This window comes from Anomaloglossus baeobatrachus, chromosome 2 (assembly GCF_048569485.1).
Source record: "Anomaloglossus baeobatrachus isolate aAnoBae1 chromosome 2, aAnoBae1.hap1, whole genome shotgun sequence".
Lineage (NCBI taxonomy): Eukaryota > Metazoa > Chordata > Amphibia > Anura > Aromobatidae > Anomaloglossus > Anomaloglossus baeobatrachus.
Genome location: NC_134354.1, coordinates 184,821,309 through 184,837,560, shown reverse-complemented (window position 1 = coordinate 184,837,560; position 16,252 = coordinate 184,821,309). Strand labels below are relative to the sequence as shown.

General features: G+C 48.7%; 1 protein-coding gene across 1 annotated transcript in view; it reads right to left on the bottom strand.

Moving 5' to 3' along the window:
* The window catches only part of LOC142291190 (amine oxidase [flavin-containing] A-like), a 133,752-nt gene extending 132,101 nt beyond the window's left edge, over positions 1-1,651 (bottom strand). The window contains exon 1 of the mRNA XM_075335537.1: positions 1,514-1,651. Within this exon, the coding sequence (XP_075191652.1) occupies positions 1,514-1,640 (127 nt within the window). The 5' untranslated portion in view covers positions 1,641-1,651. The remainder of the gene's footprint in view (positions 1-1,513) is intronic.
* Between the last annotated feature and the right edge of the window lie 14,601 nt (positions 1,652-16,252).

Genomic DNA, 16,252 nt, shown 5'->3' with positions numbered 1-16,252 from the left:
CTTTGAAGTGCTTATTTTTCCGAAAACTGGAAAAATAATAATAATAATAATAATAAAGATAAAGCAAATATGTAAGACAGCTGCACACATGGCACTAATGTCAGCAGCACATGGCAATGTTTGGTGCTAAATTACTGCAGCTATAACATGCATGCTGGAAAGCAATGTGAACAGAGCCTAAAATACCAATCTGAGAACACCTTTGTTCCATTGAGGCTATTGTTAGTATAGCCCATCCTAAAGGGCAATGCCCAGGGCATCATGCCAAAGGTGGCAACAGTGCCCAAACCACATGGGAATATTTCAGGGAGTTCAGCCTCATATCTTCACATGTCAGCCAGAAATGCCCTACAGTGGCAGCCAACAATGCCCTACAGTGGCTGCCAGCAATGCCCTACAGTGGCAGTCAGCAATGCCCTACAGTGGCAGTCAGCAATGCCCTACAGTGGCAGCCAGCAATGCCCTACAGTGGCAGTCAGCAATGCCCTACATTGGCAGGCAGCAATGCCCTACAGTGGAAGCCAGCAATGCCCTACAGTGGCTGCCAGCAATGCCCTACAGTGGCTGCCAGCAATGCCCTACAGTGGCAGCCAGCAATGCCCTACATTGGCAGCCAGCAATGCCCTACAGTGGCAGACAGCAATGCCCTACAGTGGAAGCTAGCAATGCCCTACAGTGGAAGCCAGCAATGCCCTACAGTGGAAGCCAGCAATGCCCTACAGTGGCAGCCAGCAATGCCCTACAGTGGCAGCCAGCAATGCCCTACAGTGGAAGCCAGCAATGCTCTACAGTGGCAGCCAGCAATGCCCTACAGTGGCAGCCAGCAATGCCCTACAGTGACAGCCAGCAATGCCCTACAGTGGCAGCCAGCAATGCCCTACAGTGGCAGCCAGCAATGCCCTACATTGGCAGCCAGCAATGCCCTACAGTGGCAGACAGCAATGCCCTACAGTGGAAGCTAGCAATGCCCTACAGTGGAAGCCAGCAATGCCCTACAGTGGAAGCCAGCAATGCCCTACAGTGGCAGCCAGCAATGCCCTACAGTGGCAGCCAGCAATGCCCTACAGTGGAAGCCAGCAATGCTCTACAGTGGCAGCCAGCAATGCCCTACAGTGGCAGCCAGCAATGCCCTACAGTGACAGCCAGCAATGCCCTACAGTGGCAGCCAGCAATGCCCTACAGTGGCAGCCAGCAATGCCCTACAGTGGCAGCCAGCAATGCCCTACAGTGGCAGCCAGCAATGCCCTACAGTGGCAGCCAGCAATGCCCTACAGTGGCAGCAGAGACTGATAAGCTGCAATATCTCATCCCAGGACAGAGAACTCCCCATTACAATGGCTGTGACAATGGCTCTCTGCGGTCAGGCTGCACAGACCCTGCATTTGTCCACACTTCGGGCACACGGACTCCCTGTTGTTAGCACATAACTATCAGCAGCATGGAGTCCTACACTAGTCCTCACAGAGGGTGCGCGGATGTGCTTAGCACTGACAGCTGGCAAGAATGGTCTGACCTGAGATGCCGCCGCCGATGACAATGACATCATGTACGGTGCTCATGGCTGCTGTGTCGCCTGTCACTGGCCCTGGGAGCACTGGCACGTCAGGCTGAATGCAGAAGTCAGCCCCTCCCCCGCCCATGTTTGCATTGCCCTGGCTCCAGTCAGGGGCTCAGCCGCCTTCCTCTCTGCGCTGAAAGGTCCAACCGGCAGCTACGACATGGAGGGATTGGCTGCTCGTGGCCATTGAAGAGTGCAGGAGCGAGGAGAGTCCGTCCTCTCAGAAAGTTTACTGAGCAAGGCTGAAAGCTGCAGGAAGGGAGAGTCCAACATATTGTACACAGACAGCTCTGCACTGTACACACACAGCTCTGCACTGTACACACACAGCTCTGCACTGTATCCTGTACACACACAGCTCTACACTGTATCCTGTACACACACAGCTCTGTACTGTATACTACTCACACAGCTCTGCACTGTACACACACAGCTCTGCACTGTACACACACAGCTCTGCACTGTACACGCACAGCTCTGCACTGCACACGCACAGCTCTGCACTGTACACACACAGCTCTGCACTGTACACACACAGCTCTGCACTGTATCCTGTACACACACAGCTCTGCACTGTACACACACAGCTCTGCACTGTACACACACAGCTCTGCACTGTACACACACAGCTCTACACTGTATCCTGTACACACACAGCTCTGCACTGTATACTACTCACACAGCTCTGCACTGTACACACACAGCTCTGCACTGTACACACACAGCTCTGCACTGTACACGCACAGCTCTGCACTGCACACGCACAGCTCTGCACTGTACACACACAGCTCTGCACTGTACACACACAGCTCTGCACTGTACACACAGCTCTGCACTGTACACACACAGCTCTGCACTGTATCCTGTACACACACAGCTCTGCACTGTATACTACTCACACAGCTCTGCACTGTACACACAGAGCTCTGCACTGTATCCTGTACACACACAGCTCTGCACTGTATCCTGTACACACACAGCTCTGCACTGTATCCTGTACACACACAGCTCTGCACTGTATCCTGTACACACACACAGCTCTGCACTGTATCCTGTACACACACAGCTCTGCACTGTATCCTGTACACACACAGCTCTGCACTGTATCCTGTACACACACAGCTCTGCACTGTACACACACAGTTCTGCACTGTATCCTGTACACACACAGCTCTGCACTGTATACTACTCACACAGCTCTGCAGTGTATACTGTACACACACAGCTCTGAACTATATATTGTACACAGCTCTGCACTGTATCCTGTACACCCACAGCTCTGCACTGTACACACATAGCTCTGAACTATATATTGTACACAACTCTGCACTATACATTGTACACAGCTCTGCACTGTACACACACAGTTCTGCACTGTACACACACAGCTCTGCACTGTATACTGTACACACACCTCTGAACTATATATTGTACACAGCTCTGCACTGTACACACACAGCTCTGCACTGTATCCTGTACACACACAGCTCTGCACTGTACACACACAGCACTGCACTGTATCCTATACACACAGCTCTGCACTGTATCCTGTACACACAGCTTTGCACTGTACACATACAGCTCTGCACTGTACACACAGCTCTGCACTGTATCCTGTACACACCCAGCTCTGTACTGTACATACACAGCTCTGCACTGTACACACACAGCTCTGCACTATATCCTGTACACACACAGCTCTGCACTGTACACACATAGCTCTGAACTATATATTGTACACAACTCTGCACTATACATTGCACACAGCTCTGCACTGTACACACACAGTTCTGCACTGTACACACACAGCTCTGCACTGTATACTGTACACACACCTCTGAACTATATATTGTACACAGCTCTGCACTGTACACACACAGCTCTGCACTGTATCCTGTACACACACAGCTCTGCACTGTACACACACAGCACTGCACTGTATCCTATACACACAGCTCTGCACTGTATCCTGTACACACAGCTTTGCACTGTACACATACAGCTCTGCACTGTACACACAGCTCTGCACTGTATCCTGTACACACCCAGCTCTGTACTGTACATACACAGCTCTGCACTGTACACACACAGCTCTGCACTATATCCTGTACACACACAGCTCTGCATTGTACATGCACAGCTCTGCACTATATATTGTACACAGCTCTGCACTATATATTGTACACAACTCTGCATTGTACACACACACAGCTCTGCACTGTATTCTGTACACACCCAGCTCTGCACTGTATCCTGTATACACAGCTCTGCACTGTATCCTGTATACACAGAGCTCTGCACTGTATCCTGTATACACAGAGTTCTGCACTGTATCCTGTATACATAGAGCTCTGCACTGTATCCTGTACACACAGCTCTGCACTGTATTCTGTACACACCCAGCTCTGCACTGTATCCTGTATACACAGCTCTGCACTGTATCCTGTATACACAGAGCTCTGCACTGTATCCTGTATACACAGAGTTCTGCACTGTATCCTGTATACATAGAGCTCTGCACTGTATCCTGTATACACAGAGTTCTGCACTGTATCCTGTATAGACAGAGCTCTGCTCTGTATCCTGTATACACAGAGCTCTGCACTGTATCCTGTATACATAGAGCTCTGCACTGTATCCTGTACACACAGCTCTGCACTGTATTCTGTACACACCCAGCTCTGCACTGTATCCTGTATACACAGCTCTGCACTGTATCCTGTATACACAGAGTTCTGCACTGTATCCTGTATACACAGAGCTCTGCACTGTATCCTGTATACACAGAGTTCTGCACTGTATCCTGTATACACAGAGCTCTGCACTGTATCCTGTATACACAGAGTTCTGCACTGTATCCTGTACACACAGCTCTGCACTGTATCCTGTATAGACAGAGCTCTGCACTGTATCCTGTATACACAGAGCTGTGCACTGTATCCTGTATACACAGAGCTGTGCACTGTATCATGTATAGTCAAAATTATAACATTGCACTCTCAAAAATGAAAAAAAGAACAAGGTTTTTTCTTTGCAAATTCTTGTATTTTTTATTTATATAGAAATGTGACAGGGGGACGTTTCGGCCCAATAAGGCCTTTCTTGCATTTGGCCACATCCTGGGAAGGAGGCAACAAGAGGACTCAGTCCACCACAGCAGTGAGACATCTATTATACAAGCCACAGATGGATATTCTTTTTGCTATGTAGCTATAACCATAATAGAAACTAATTCCTGTATTCTCAAGAGACCTCAGGCGCCATACATACTAGATCCTTTTAAAGCTCCTGGGATGCACAAACCCTATATAAACAACAAAACAGAAATTGTGTACAGTGAACACAACCCTGCTATATTTTGGTGGACCTCCTCTATTTCACTTACCCCTGCATCTAGCAGAAACTGCTTCATATAAGCTAAATCTCCAAAACTTGAAGTGACTAGGCGTGAGAAAGGCCTTATTGGGCCGAAACGTCCCCCTGTCACATTTCTATATAAATAAAAAATACAAGAATTTACAAAGAAAAAACCTTGTTCTTTTTTTCATTTTTGAGAGTGCAATGTTATAATCTTGACTATATTACTGGACTTTGGTCCTCACATTTGCACCTCAACCTCCTTGACTGGCCGTGTGCACACCATATTTCTCCCAAACTGTATCATGTATACACAGAGCTCTGCACTGTATCCTGTACACACAGCTCTGCAGTGTCCTCTCCACACACAGCTCTGCACTGTATCCTGTATACACAGAGCTCTGCACTGTATCCTGTATACACAGAGCTCTGCACTGTATCCTGTATACACAGAGCTCTGCTCTGTATCCTGTATACACAGAGCTCCGCACTGTATCCTGTATACACAGAGCTCTGCTCTGTATCCTGCATACACAGTGCTCTGCACTGTATCCTGTACACACCCAGCTCTGCACTGTATCCTGTACACACAGCTTTGCACTGTATCCTGTATACACAGTGCTCTGCACTGTATCCTGTATACACAGAGCTCTGCACTGTACCCTGTATACACAGAGCTCTGCACTGTATCCTGTATACACAGAGCTCTGCACTGTATCCTGTACAGACACAGCTCTGCAGTGTCCTCTCCACACACAGCTCTGCACTGTATCCTGTACACACAGAGCTGTGCACTGTATCATGTATACACAGAGCTCTGCACTGTATCCTGTACACACAGCTCTGCAGTGTCCTCTCCACACACAGCTCTGCACTGTATCCTGTATACACAGAGCTCTGCACTGTATCCTGTATACACAGAGCTCTGCACTGTATCCTGTATACACAGAGCTCTGCTCTGTATCCTGTATACACAGAGCTCCGCACTGTATCCTGTATACACAGAGCTCTGCTCTGTATCCTGCATACACAGTGCTCTGCACTGTATCCTGTACACACCCAGCTCTGCACTGTATCCTGTACACACAGCTTTGCACTGTATCCTGTATACACAGTGCTCTGCACTGTATCCTGTATACACAGAGCTCTGCACTGTACCCTGTATACACAGAGCTCTGCACTGTATCCTGTATACACAGAGCTCTGCACTGTATCCTGTACAGACACAGCTCTGCAGTGTCCTCTCCACACACAGCTCTGCACTGTATCCTGTACACACAGAGCTGTGCACTGTATCATGTATACACAGAGCTCTGCACTGTATCCTGTACACACAGCTCTGCAGTGTCCTCTCCACACACAGCTCTGCACTGTATCCTGTATACACAGAGCTCTGCACTGTATCCTGTATACACAGAGCTCTGCACTGTATCCTGTATACACAGAGCTCTGCTCTGTATCCTGTATACACAGAGCTCCGCACTGTATCCTGTATACACAGAGCTCTGCTCTGTATCCTGCATACACAGTGCTCTGCACTGTATCCTGTACACACCCAGCTCTGCACTGTATCCTGTACACACAGCTTTGCACTGTATCCTGTATACACAGTGCTCTGCACTGTATCCTGTATACACAGAGTTCTGCACTGTATCCTGTATACACAGAGCTCTGCACTGTATCCTGTATACACAGAGCTCTGCACTGTACCCTGTATACACAGAGCTCTGCACTGTATCCTGTATACACAGAGCTCTGCACTGTATCCTGTACACACCCAGCTTTGCACTGTATCCTGTACACACACAGCTCTGCACTGTATACTACTCACACAGCTCTGCACTGTATCCTGTACACACCCAGCTCTGCACTGTATCCTGTATACACAGAGCTCTGCACTGTATCCTGTACACACCCAGCTCTGCACTGTATCCTGTATACACAGAGCTCTGCACTGTATCCTGTACACACCCAGCTCTGCACTGTATCCTGTATACACAGAGCTCTGCACTGTATCCTGTACACACCCAGCTCTGCACTGTATCCTGTACACACAGAGCTCTGCACTGTTTCCTGTATACACAGAGCTCTGCACTGTATCCTGTACACACAGCTCTGCAGTGTCCTCTCCACACACAGCTCTGCACTGTATCCTGTACACACAGAGCTCTGCACTGTATCATGTATACACAGAGCTCTGCTCTGTATCCTGTACACACAGAGCTCTGCACTGTATCCTGTACACACAGAGCTCTGCACTGTATCATGTATACACAGAGCTCTGCTCTGTATCCTGTACACACAGAGCTCTGCACTGTATCCTGTATACACAGAGCTCTGCACTGTATCCTGTACACACCCAGCTTTGCACTGTATCCTGTACACACCCAGCTCTGCACTGTATCCTGTATACACAGAGCTCTGCACTGTATCCTGTACACACCCAGCTCTGCACTGTATCCTGTATACACAGAGCTCTGCACTGTATCCTGTACACACCCAGCTCTGCACTGTATCCTGTACACACAGAGCTCTGCACTGTATCCTGTATACACAGAGCTCTGCACTGTATCCTGTACACACCCAGCTTTGCACTGTATCCTGTACACACCCAGCTCTGCACTGTATCCTGTACACACAGAGCTCTGCACTGTTTCCTGTATACACAGAGCTCTGCACTGTATCCTGTACACACCCAGCTCTGCACTGTATCCTGTACACACCCAGCTCTGCACTGTATCCTGTACACACAGAGCTCTGCACTGTTTCCTGTATACACAGAGCTCTGCACTGTATCCTGTACACACAGCTCTGCAGTGTCCTCTCCACACACAGCTCTGCACTGTATCCTGTACAAACAGAGCTCTGCACTGTATCCTGTACACACAGCTCTGCAGTGTCCTCTCCACACACAGCTCTGCACTGTATCCTGTACACACAGAGCTCTGCACTGTATCATGTATACACAGAGCTCTGCTCTGTATCCTGTACACACAGAGCTCTGCACTGTATCCTGTACACACAGCTCTGCACTGTATCCTGTACACACAGCTCTGCAGTGTCCTCTCCACACACGGTACACACACCGTATGCTGTAACCACATAGCTCTGAACTGTATACTGTAAAGCATCGCTCTGCACGGTATACTGTGAACGCATTATTCTTCGGGTCAGTACAGTTATAGCGATACCAGATTAAGCGTTTTTTTAGGCTTTGCTATTTTTGCACACTAAAAAAATATTTTACAAATGTGTATTTATTTTTGCATCGGCATATTCTGAAAACTGTACATTTTTATTTTTTTCTTTGAAAGATCAATGAGGGCTTGCTTTTTGGGACTGATTGGGTTGTTCTGTACGCAGCAATACAAATTTTGTCTACTTTTTTTTATAAAAGCTTCATTTTTTAGTGGCAAAACAGCTTTTTTGGATTTTATTTTTTACTTATTTTTTCCTTATTACACATTTAATTGAACTGTTTAACTTGGCTGCTGTGGAATATGAATATTTTTCACTTTGATCTCTAGCCTCATGCACTGCAATACGCATGTAGTGCAATGCATGAGACCTGTCAGTCTTTCACTAATACAGCCTGTTAGGCCCTGCCTGTGATAACTAGTTGCAGTAGTAACTCTCAGCACTTGTGATGACGATCCTGAAATCTGTTAGGGTTAAACATGGAGTCCTCTCCCACTTTTAACCATCTAGATGCTGCTGTCGCAGTTGACAGCAACATCTCAGGGGTTAATTGTCCTCGACTGGTTCTCCAAAACCGATTGATGCCATAGGGTGTCGGCTGTACATTACAGCTGGCACCTGCAGCATTTTCACCGGTCGAGGATGCTGTTCACTTAGGCTACTTTCTCACATCATTTTTGTTCAATCAGGTACAATCCGGAAAAAAACGGGTTAAACGGATCCGGTACCGCATCCGTTTTATCCCCATAGATTTGCATTGTTACCGGATTGTACCTGATGGCTTTGCGTTGCATGCGTTTTTTTCCGGATGCGGCAAAATTTATCAAAGCGGCAGCCGGAGGCAACGTGTCTTGCAACGTTTTTTTGTCCGGCAAAAAAAACGCATCGCGCCGGATCCGGCGCGATACGGCATGTTTTGCAATTAAAGCCTATGGACGCCGGCACAATGCCGGCGCAATGCGGTAAAAAAATGGATGCGGCTACCAGATCCGTTTTTGTAAACTGCGCATGCACCAAATTAATTAATAAAGCTGATCCTTCAAAAAAAAGGACAAACCGGATGCAAAAACGGATGCAAACCGTATCCACCGGATCCGGTTTTGTACGCATCCGGCATAACGGATCCGTTAAAAACCGGATCCGGTGGATACGGTTTTACATTTTTTGGCCGGATCCTTTTGATCAGGAAAAAAAAGGATTGTGCCTGAATGCAGAAAACTGATGTGTGAAAGTAGCCTTATTCCTCAGCGGAATAAACACTGAGCCCCTTAATTATGTTAGGGCCAGGTGGACGGGCAGACCCAGGAGGTGGATCCACTGGGCCGAACTCCTTGATGAAGGCAAGGGGTCCGGTAGCCGGAGCACTACGGGTAGCAGGACAGTCCGTGCACAAGAGTGGAATGGAGAAGTCCCTGGGACCACGGAGTCACTGATGGTAGTCCGGGTGACGGAGCTCAGGTTCGGAGGCCGAGATGTTGTCAGGCAGGCAGAGTCCGGAACCGATGGAGCGAGAGGACGGGTCACCACAGGGATCAGAGATGGAACGGACTGACGGGATGGCAGATAGTCAGCGTTCGGGAATCGGCAGGACCGGATGGCGAGGCAGGAGCGGCTCTAGAAGAGAGATAGGTAAGTATGGCACAGAGACACAAGGAGACCTGACTCCTAGCTTAGGAAACACGAAGAACAGGCCCCGCCCACTTGGACACTAAACCCCTTTATACCCTGTACCTGTGTGTTCAATTTCCTGTCAGTGGACGCTGGCCCTTTAAGAAAGGGTCAATGACCGCGAGCGCGCCCTAATGCGCATGCGCGAGGCCCGGGTGCCAGAAGCCAGGGCAGGGAGCGGTGAGCAGGAAGCAGGAGAGCCGGGCTGGGGCTGAGTAGCCGACGGGCGCCGGGAGCGGGGACCGGGCCGCCTGGAGACCGCAGGCAATGGAGGCTGGAGACCAGGGAGAGAAGCAGGGAAGCCGGGGAGCGTGGCAGGTGAGCCGGGGAGCAGAGCAGGGGACCCGAAGAGCGTGACAGTACCCCCCCCCCCACGCCTCCCTCCCCGCAACCGGGACAGGAAGGCACGGATCAGAGGAGTACCCACATTCTCCCGGGGCTCCCAGGACCTATCCTCAGGGCCATAACCTGCCCAGTCTACCAGGAAGAACTGTCGGCCCCATACGGTTTTCATGGCCACGATATCCCTTACCGCATAGATGTCATCATCGGCAATAGGAGGAGGAGCCGAACTGGCAGCAGCGGAGAAGGGACCAAGGACAACCGGCTTGAGCAGGGAGACGTGGAAGGAGTTGGGTATCCTCATCGTGGCCGGGAGCTGCAGTTTGTAGGAGACCTCATTGATCTTGCTGAGGACTTTAAACGGCCCGATGTAGCGAGGACCCAGCTTGTAGGATGGTAGCTTCAATCGGACGTACTTGGAAGCAAGCCAGACGAGATCTCCTGGAGAGAAACACGGAGGGTCCAGACGCCTCTTGTCTGCGTGTCTCTTCATCCGCAGGGAAGCACGTCCAAGGGACGCCTTGACAGAGTCCCAAATTGTTGCAAAGTCACGGGCTACAGCATCAGCAGCAGGGACATCCGAGGAAGAGGATACAGGTAATGGGACGGAAGGCTGAAGTCCGTAAACGACATGGAAGGGAGAGCTGGAGGAGGACTCACTGACGTGGTGGTTATGGGAGAATTCAGCCCAAGGAAGAAGCGTGGACCAGTCGTCATGATGGGCGTTGACGTAGTGATGTAAGAAGGAGGTCAAGATCTGATTGACTCGTTCCACTTGGCCATTCGACTGAGGATGGTAGGCTAAAGAAAAGTCCAGAGTCACTCCCAGATGTTTGCAGAGGGCCCTCCAGAAGCGGGAGGTGAACTGAGTTCCTCTGTCGGACACAATGTGTGATGGAAAGCCATGCAACCGGAAGATGTGCTGTATGTAGGCGTCAGCGAGTTCCTGGGCAGAGGGCAGTCCAGCCATAGGGACGAAATGAGCCATTTTGGAGAACCGATCCACCACGACCCATATGACTGTGTGTCCGGAGGACAGGGGCAAGTCCGTAATAAAGTCCATCGCAATGTGTTGCCACGGAACTGAGGGTATAGGCAGAGGCAGAAGACGGCCATATGGCAGATGTTTAGGCGTCTTGTTCCTGGCACAAGAGGAGCAGGCTGAGACAAAAGAAGCGACGTCCGTGCGAAGGGATGGCCACCAGTAATGACCTACAATCGTACTCCATGTTCTCTTCTGACCAGCATGGCCGGCTGTTTTCGAGGCATGGCCATAGTGCAACACTTTTTGCCTGTCAGTCTCAGAGACATAGGTCTTCCCAGGCGGTATCTGGGCCAGGGTGACAGGGGCCACCGGAATGATTTTACTAGGGCAGATGATGGGCTGGGATGTCTCCTCCTCCTGTTCCATGGGCAGGAATGACCTGGACAAGGCATCTGCACGTACATTCTTGTCCGCAGGTCGGAAATGGAGCTGGAAATCGAACCTGGCAAAGAACAAGGACCACCTGGCTTGCCGTGGGTTCAGTCGCTGAGCGGACCGCAGGTATCCCAGGTTCTTGTGGTCCGTGTAAATGATCACGGGGTACACTGCTCCCTCTAGAAGGTAGCGCCATTCCTCCAGAGCCAGTTTGACTGCCAATAGCTCTCGGTCACCGATGGTGTAGTTGCGTTCAGGCGCTGAGAAGCTCTTGGAGAAGAAACCGCAAGTCACCATCTTCCCGGAGGAGGACTTCTGCATGAGCACTGCTCCGGCTCCCGAGGAGGAGGCATCCACCTCCAAGGTGAACTGTCGGTTTAACTCCGAACGGTGGAGCACAGGGGAGGAGGCAAATGCCCGCTTCAGAGAGCCAAACGCGGCGTCGGCCGCAGGTGACCAGTCCTTTGGATTAGCCCCCTTCTTGGTCAAGGCGGAGAGAGGAGCAGTCAGAGCCGAGAAGTGACATAGGAAAGAGGAAAAGAACTGCTTATCACGGGAAGCACACCCAATGAATTTTATATAGAAGGGTTTTTTATTGAATCACACAAAGGGTTAAAAACATATTAAAACCAAATACCCCACACCTGGGTATCTCCATACACCATAGTTAATTGTGTAACATACAGTTTGTATACAATAACAATCACGATGCAATATAATCAAACATAGCAACGCTTAGTATGGCAATTAAGACCATAGATTCACTGATGTAACCATTATACCAGCATATACAATCCCTAGAATGGGGAAGCAGAGTATATTTTCCACTATAGGGATAAATAACTGAATAGTCCTAGTAAATTGATTATAATCAAGTGATACGCCAAACCAAGTAACCTGATAATATGAGTCAAAGCATCTAGATACAAAGTATTATAAATGAGGCTATATTCATCAAAAAGCCCGATATGTTAGCCCATCGAATAAATGAGCTAAATGAAAAGGAAGGCAGGGTTCCATCTGGAGCCAGGAGGTGAAATGCCCCAACCAGATAGTAACAACCGATGGTAAACCCAATCTGATAGAATAACCTCACTGCATGGAGATCCCCAGGGATACGCCCCACGCGTATCGCCGCTAGGCTTCCTCAGGGACAGATAATAGTGATGATTCAAGCACCAATCCCCTTATATAGTATACATTATGTGGTTATAATGACCAATAGCCCAGTGTCACCTGTGTGCTCCGGTCCGGACCGTTTTGGAGCAAGTACCGTCCCACGTGTGCAGACCGTCGGCCATGGTAACCGCAGCCCATGGCCGACGCCGCGCAGGTATCTCTTACATGTAATCAAGTCCCGGCTCCTGTGAGTAACCTCATATCGCGCGCATGCGCGTGTATACCTCTCGCGTCATTAGCGTCTTTACTCGTCATAGACATAGAAGGAGGGGAACTACTGCTTGCGCATGCGCAGTGTTGCCGGAATCCTGACATAGAGGATATTTCCAAAGGAGGCATATCATAATACCATAATGCCGTAGTAGGCCCAAGGAACGAGAAATGTATACAATATCTGACATCACAATGGATATCTTATGCCATATATCCGACGAAAAAGCAGATCATAGGGTCAATACATATAGCATGTCGTCCCAACTTATCCTTAAGGGGCCACATACTACAGAATTATCCCACAGAGGGACAGGACACAGAGGGTTTTTATATATCTATCAGTTCCACACCTATGTCCACTCAGGATATATGGCACAGTAGCAATATGCGTTCCTATTCCATATTAATATCATCATATAATGTATTATAGTAACATATTACGACAATAATAATTACTGTTATGATTGCCATTACTACCGTACAGTGTATTATCAGTAGTGCACCCGAGATCCCTCAGATGCATTACAAGAACATACTATCAAATTCATGACCAGATGTACATCTAGAAAACCATAAAGTCCATAATTCCCTCAGTTTTTGAGTTGTGTTAATATCTTCTGTGGTCCTCTTCTTCCATTTACATCCCAATTAAAGAGGTGGATATGGTCCATTGAAATAAGCCAGTAGACATGATATCCTTCCCAGATCCTTCATATAGAGTATATGACCCATCCATCGTGTCCCACAGCTTCATATCCAACTGTACTCGGTGAAATCCTTCATCCAAAACATACTCCATTTGATTTCAGCCCAAAAAGCCTGTAAAAAGAAGTTCTTCATTAAGGCCATGCGGTGTGATGGAATTTAACTCAAAGATCCATTTGGATTCTGTCTGCAACAGCCATTTCTGGCAAGAGCCCCCCCTGCCATTGCCTTTAAATCTCTGTAGCCCCAAGGTACGTATTCCTCTAGGGTTGGACCTGTGATGTTGGAGAAAGTGGGTGGCTATGGGGGTAAGTGACTTACCCTTCCTTTGGTCCGAGGCTGCTAAATTGATGGTGGAAATATGTTTTTGAATTCTTTTCCTCAGTTCTTGTGACGTTTGGCCCACATATATTAAATTACAGGGACAGATTATAGCATAAATGACATTTTTTGATTTGCAATTGATATAAGATGTCAATGCATATTCTTTGTGATCACGGGGATTGCAGAATTTGTTACGGATGATTTGCATAAATTGGCAAATATTGCAATCACCGCAGGGGTAAGAACCAATAGGGTTGTATCCTCTATTAAGTTTAGTCTGAGGCCTCACAAAGTGACTGCTCATCAAGGTGTCACGCAAGTTCGGCGCCCTTTGTGAGTCACTTTGTGAGGCCTCAGACTAAACTTAATAGAGGATACAACATATCGGGCTTTTTGATGAATATAGCCTCATTTATAATACTTTGTATCTAGATGCTTTGACTCATATTATCAGGTTACTTGGTTTGGCGTATCACTTGATTATAATCAATTTACTAGGACTATTCAGTTATTTATCCCTATAGTGGAAAATATACTCTGCTTCCCCATTCTAGGGATTGTATATGCTGGTATAATGGTTACATCAGTGAATCTATGGTCTTAATTGCCATACTAAGCGTTGCTATGTTTGATTATATTGCATCGTGATTGTTATTGTATACAAACTGTATGTTACACAATTATCTATGGTGTATGGAGATACCCAGGTGTGGGGTATTTGGTTTTAATATGTTTTTAACCCTTTGTGTGATTCAATAAAAAACCCTTCTATATAAAATTCATTGGGTGTGCTTCCCGTGATAAGCAGTTCTTTTCCTCTTTCCTATGTCATATATTTAAACTGCTTGTGGCAGCACCCCGCCATTTTTCTTAAGTCAACAGTGCGGTGCACCCTTTCCTAATACAAAGAGCCGAGAAGTGAGGGATGAACTGGCGGTAATAGTTTGCGAATCCCAGAAAGCGTTGGATTGCCTTCAGACCAGAAGGAGGGGGCCAGTTGAGAATGGAAGAGACCTTCTTCGGATCCATCTGCAGTCCGGTATCGGAGATTACGTAACCCAGGAAGGGAAGAGAAGACTGCTCGAAGACACACTTCTTGTACTTGGCGTACAGACGATTGTCCCTCAGTCGTTGTAGTACCAGCTGCACGTTCTCTCTGTGGGTCTGGAGGTCCGGAGAAAAGACCAGGATGTCATCAAGATACACCACCACACAGATGTAGAGAAGGTCCCGGAACACGTCGTTCACCAATTCCTGAAAGACTGCTGGTGCGTTACACAGGCCGAAGGGCATCACACAGTATTCATAGTGCCCATCACGGGTATTGAACGCGGTCTTCCATTTGTCCCCAGAGCGGATGCGGACCAAGTTGTAGGCACCCCGAAGATCCAACTTGGTAAACACACAAGCTCCTCTATGCCGATCAAACAATTCGGGGATGAGCGGCAGGGGGTATTTATTTTTCACGGTGATTTGGTTCAATCCCCGGTAGTCAATGCATGGTCGTAGGTCGCCCTCTTTCTTCTTAACGAAGAAGAAGCCTGCTCCAGCAGGAGAGGAGGATCTCCGAATGAATCCCCTTGCCAGGTTCTCCGTGATGTAGGTAGACATGGCCCTTGTTTCGGCAGGAGACAGCGGATATATCCGTCCTCGAGGTGGTGTAGTTCCCGGGAGCAGGTCAATGGCACAATCGTAAGGATGATGTGGCGGCAGTACCTCTGACTCCTTTTTGTCAAAGACGTCCGCGAAGGACCAATAGGCCGAGGGCAGTCCCGGTAGGGACTCTGGAACCGGAGGTCGTCGGATGGGTTAAATAATCTTCAGACAGTTCTCGTGGCAAGAGGAGCCCCATCGGGTGATTTCACCAGTACCCCAGCTGACTGAGGGTTCGTGTGTCCTTAACCAGGGGAGTCCCAGCAGGATTTGATGAGACATGTGTGGGAGGACGTAGAGAGCGATGTTCTCGGTGTGCAGGGCACCGATACGTAGTTCCACCGGCTTGGTGATCCACGAGATGGTGTCAGAGAGGGGTCTCCCATCCACAGAGGCAATCACTAGGGGTTTGTCGAGTGGAGTAACAGGCACCTGGTACTTGTCCACCGTGGCCTGCTGGATGAAATTGCCTGCTGCCCCGGAATCGAGGTATGCCTCGGCCGTGAACCGCGTCTCTCCCGTTGTCACTTGAACTGTCCACGTAACCGGGTCTGAGAGAGTCCCAGCACCTAGGGTGGCCTCTCCTACCAACCCTAGGCTTTGGAGTTTCCCGGCCTCTCTGGACAGGAGCGTAG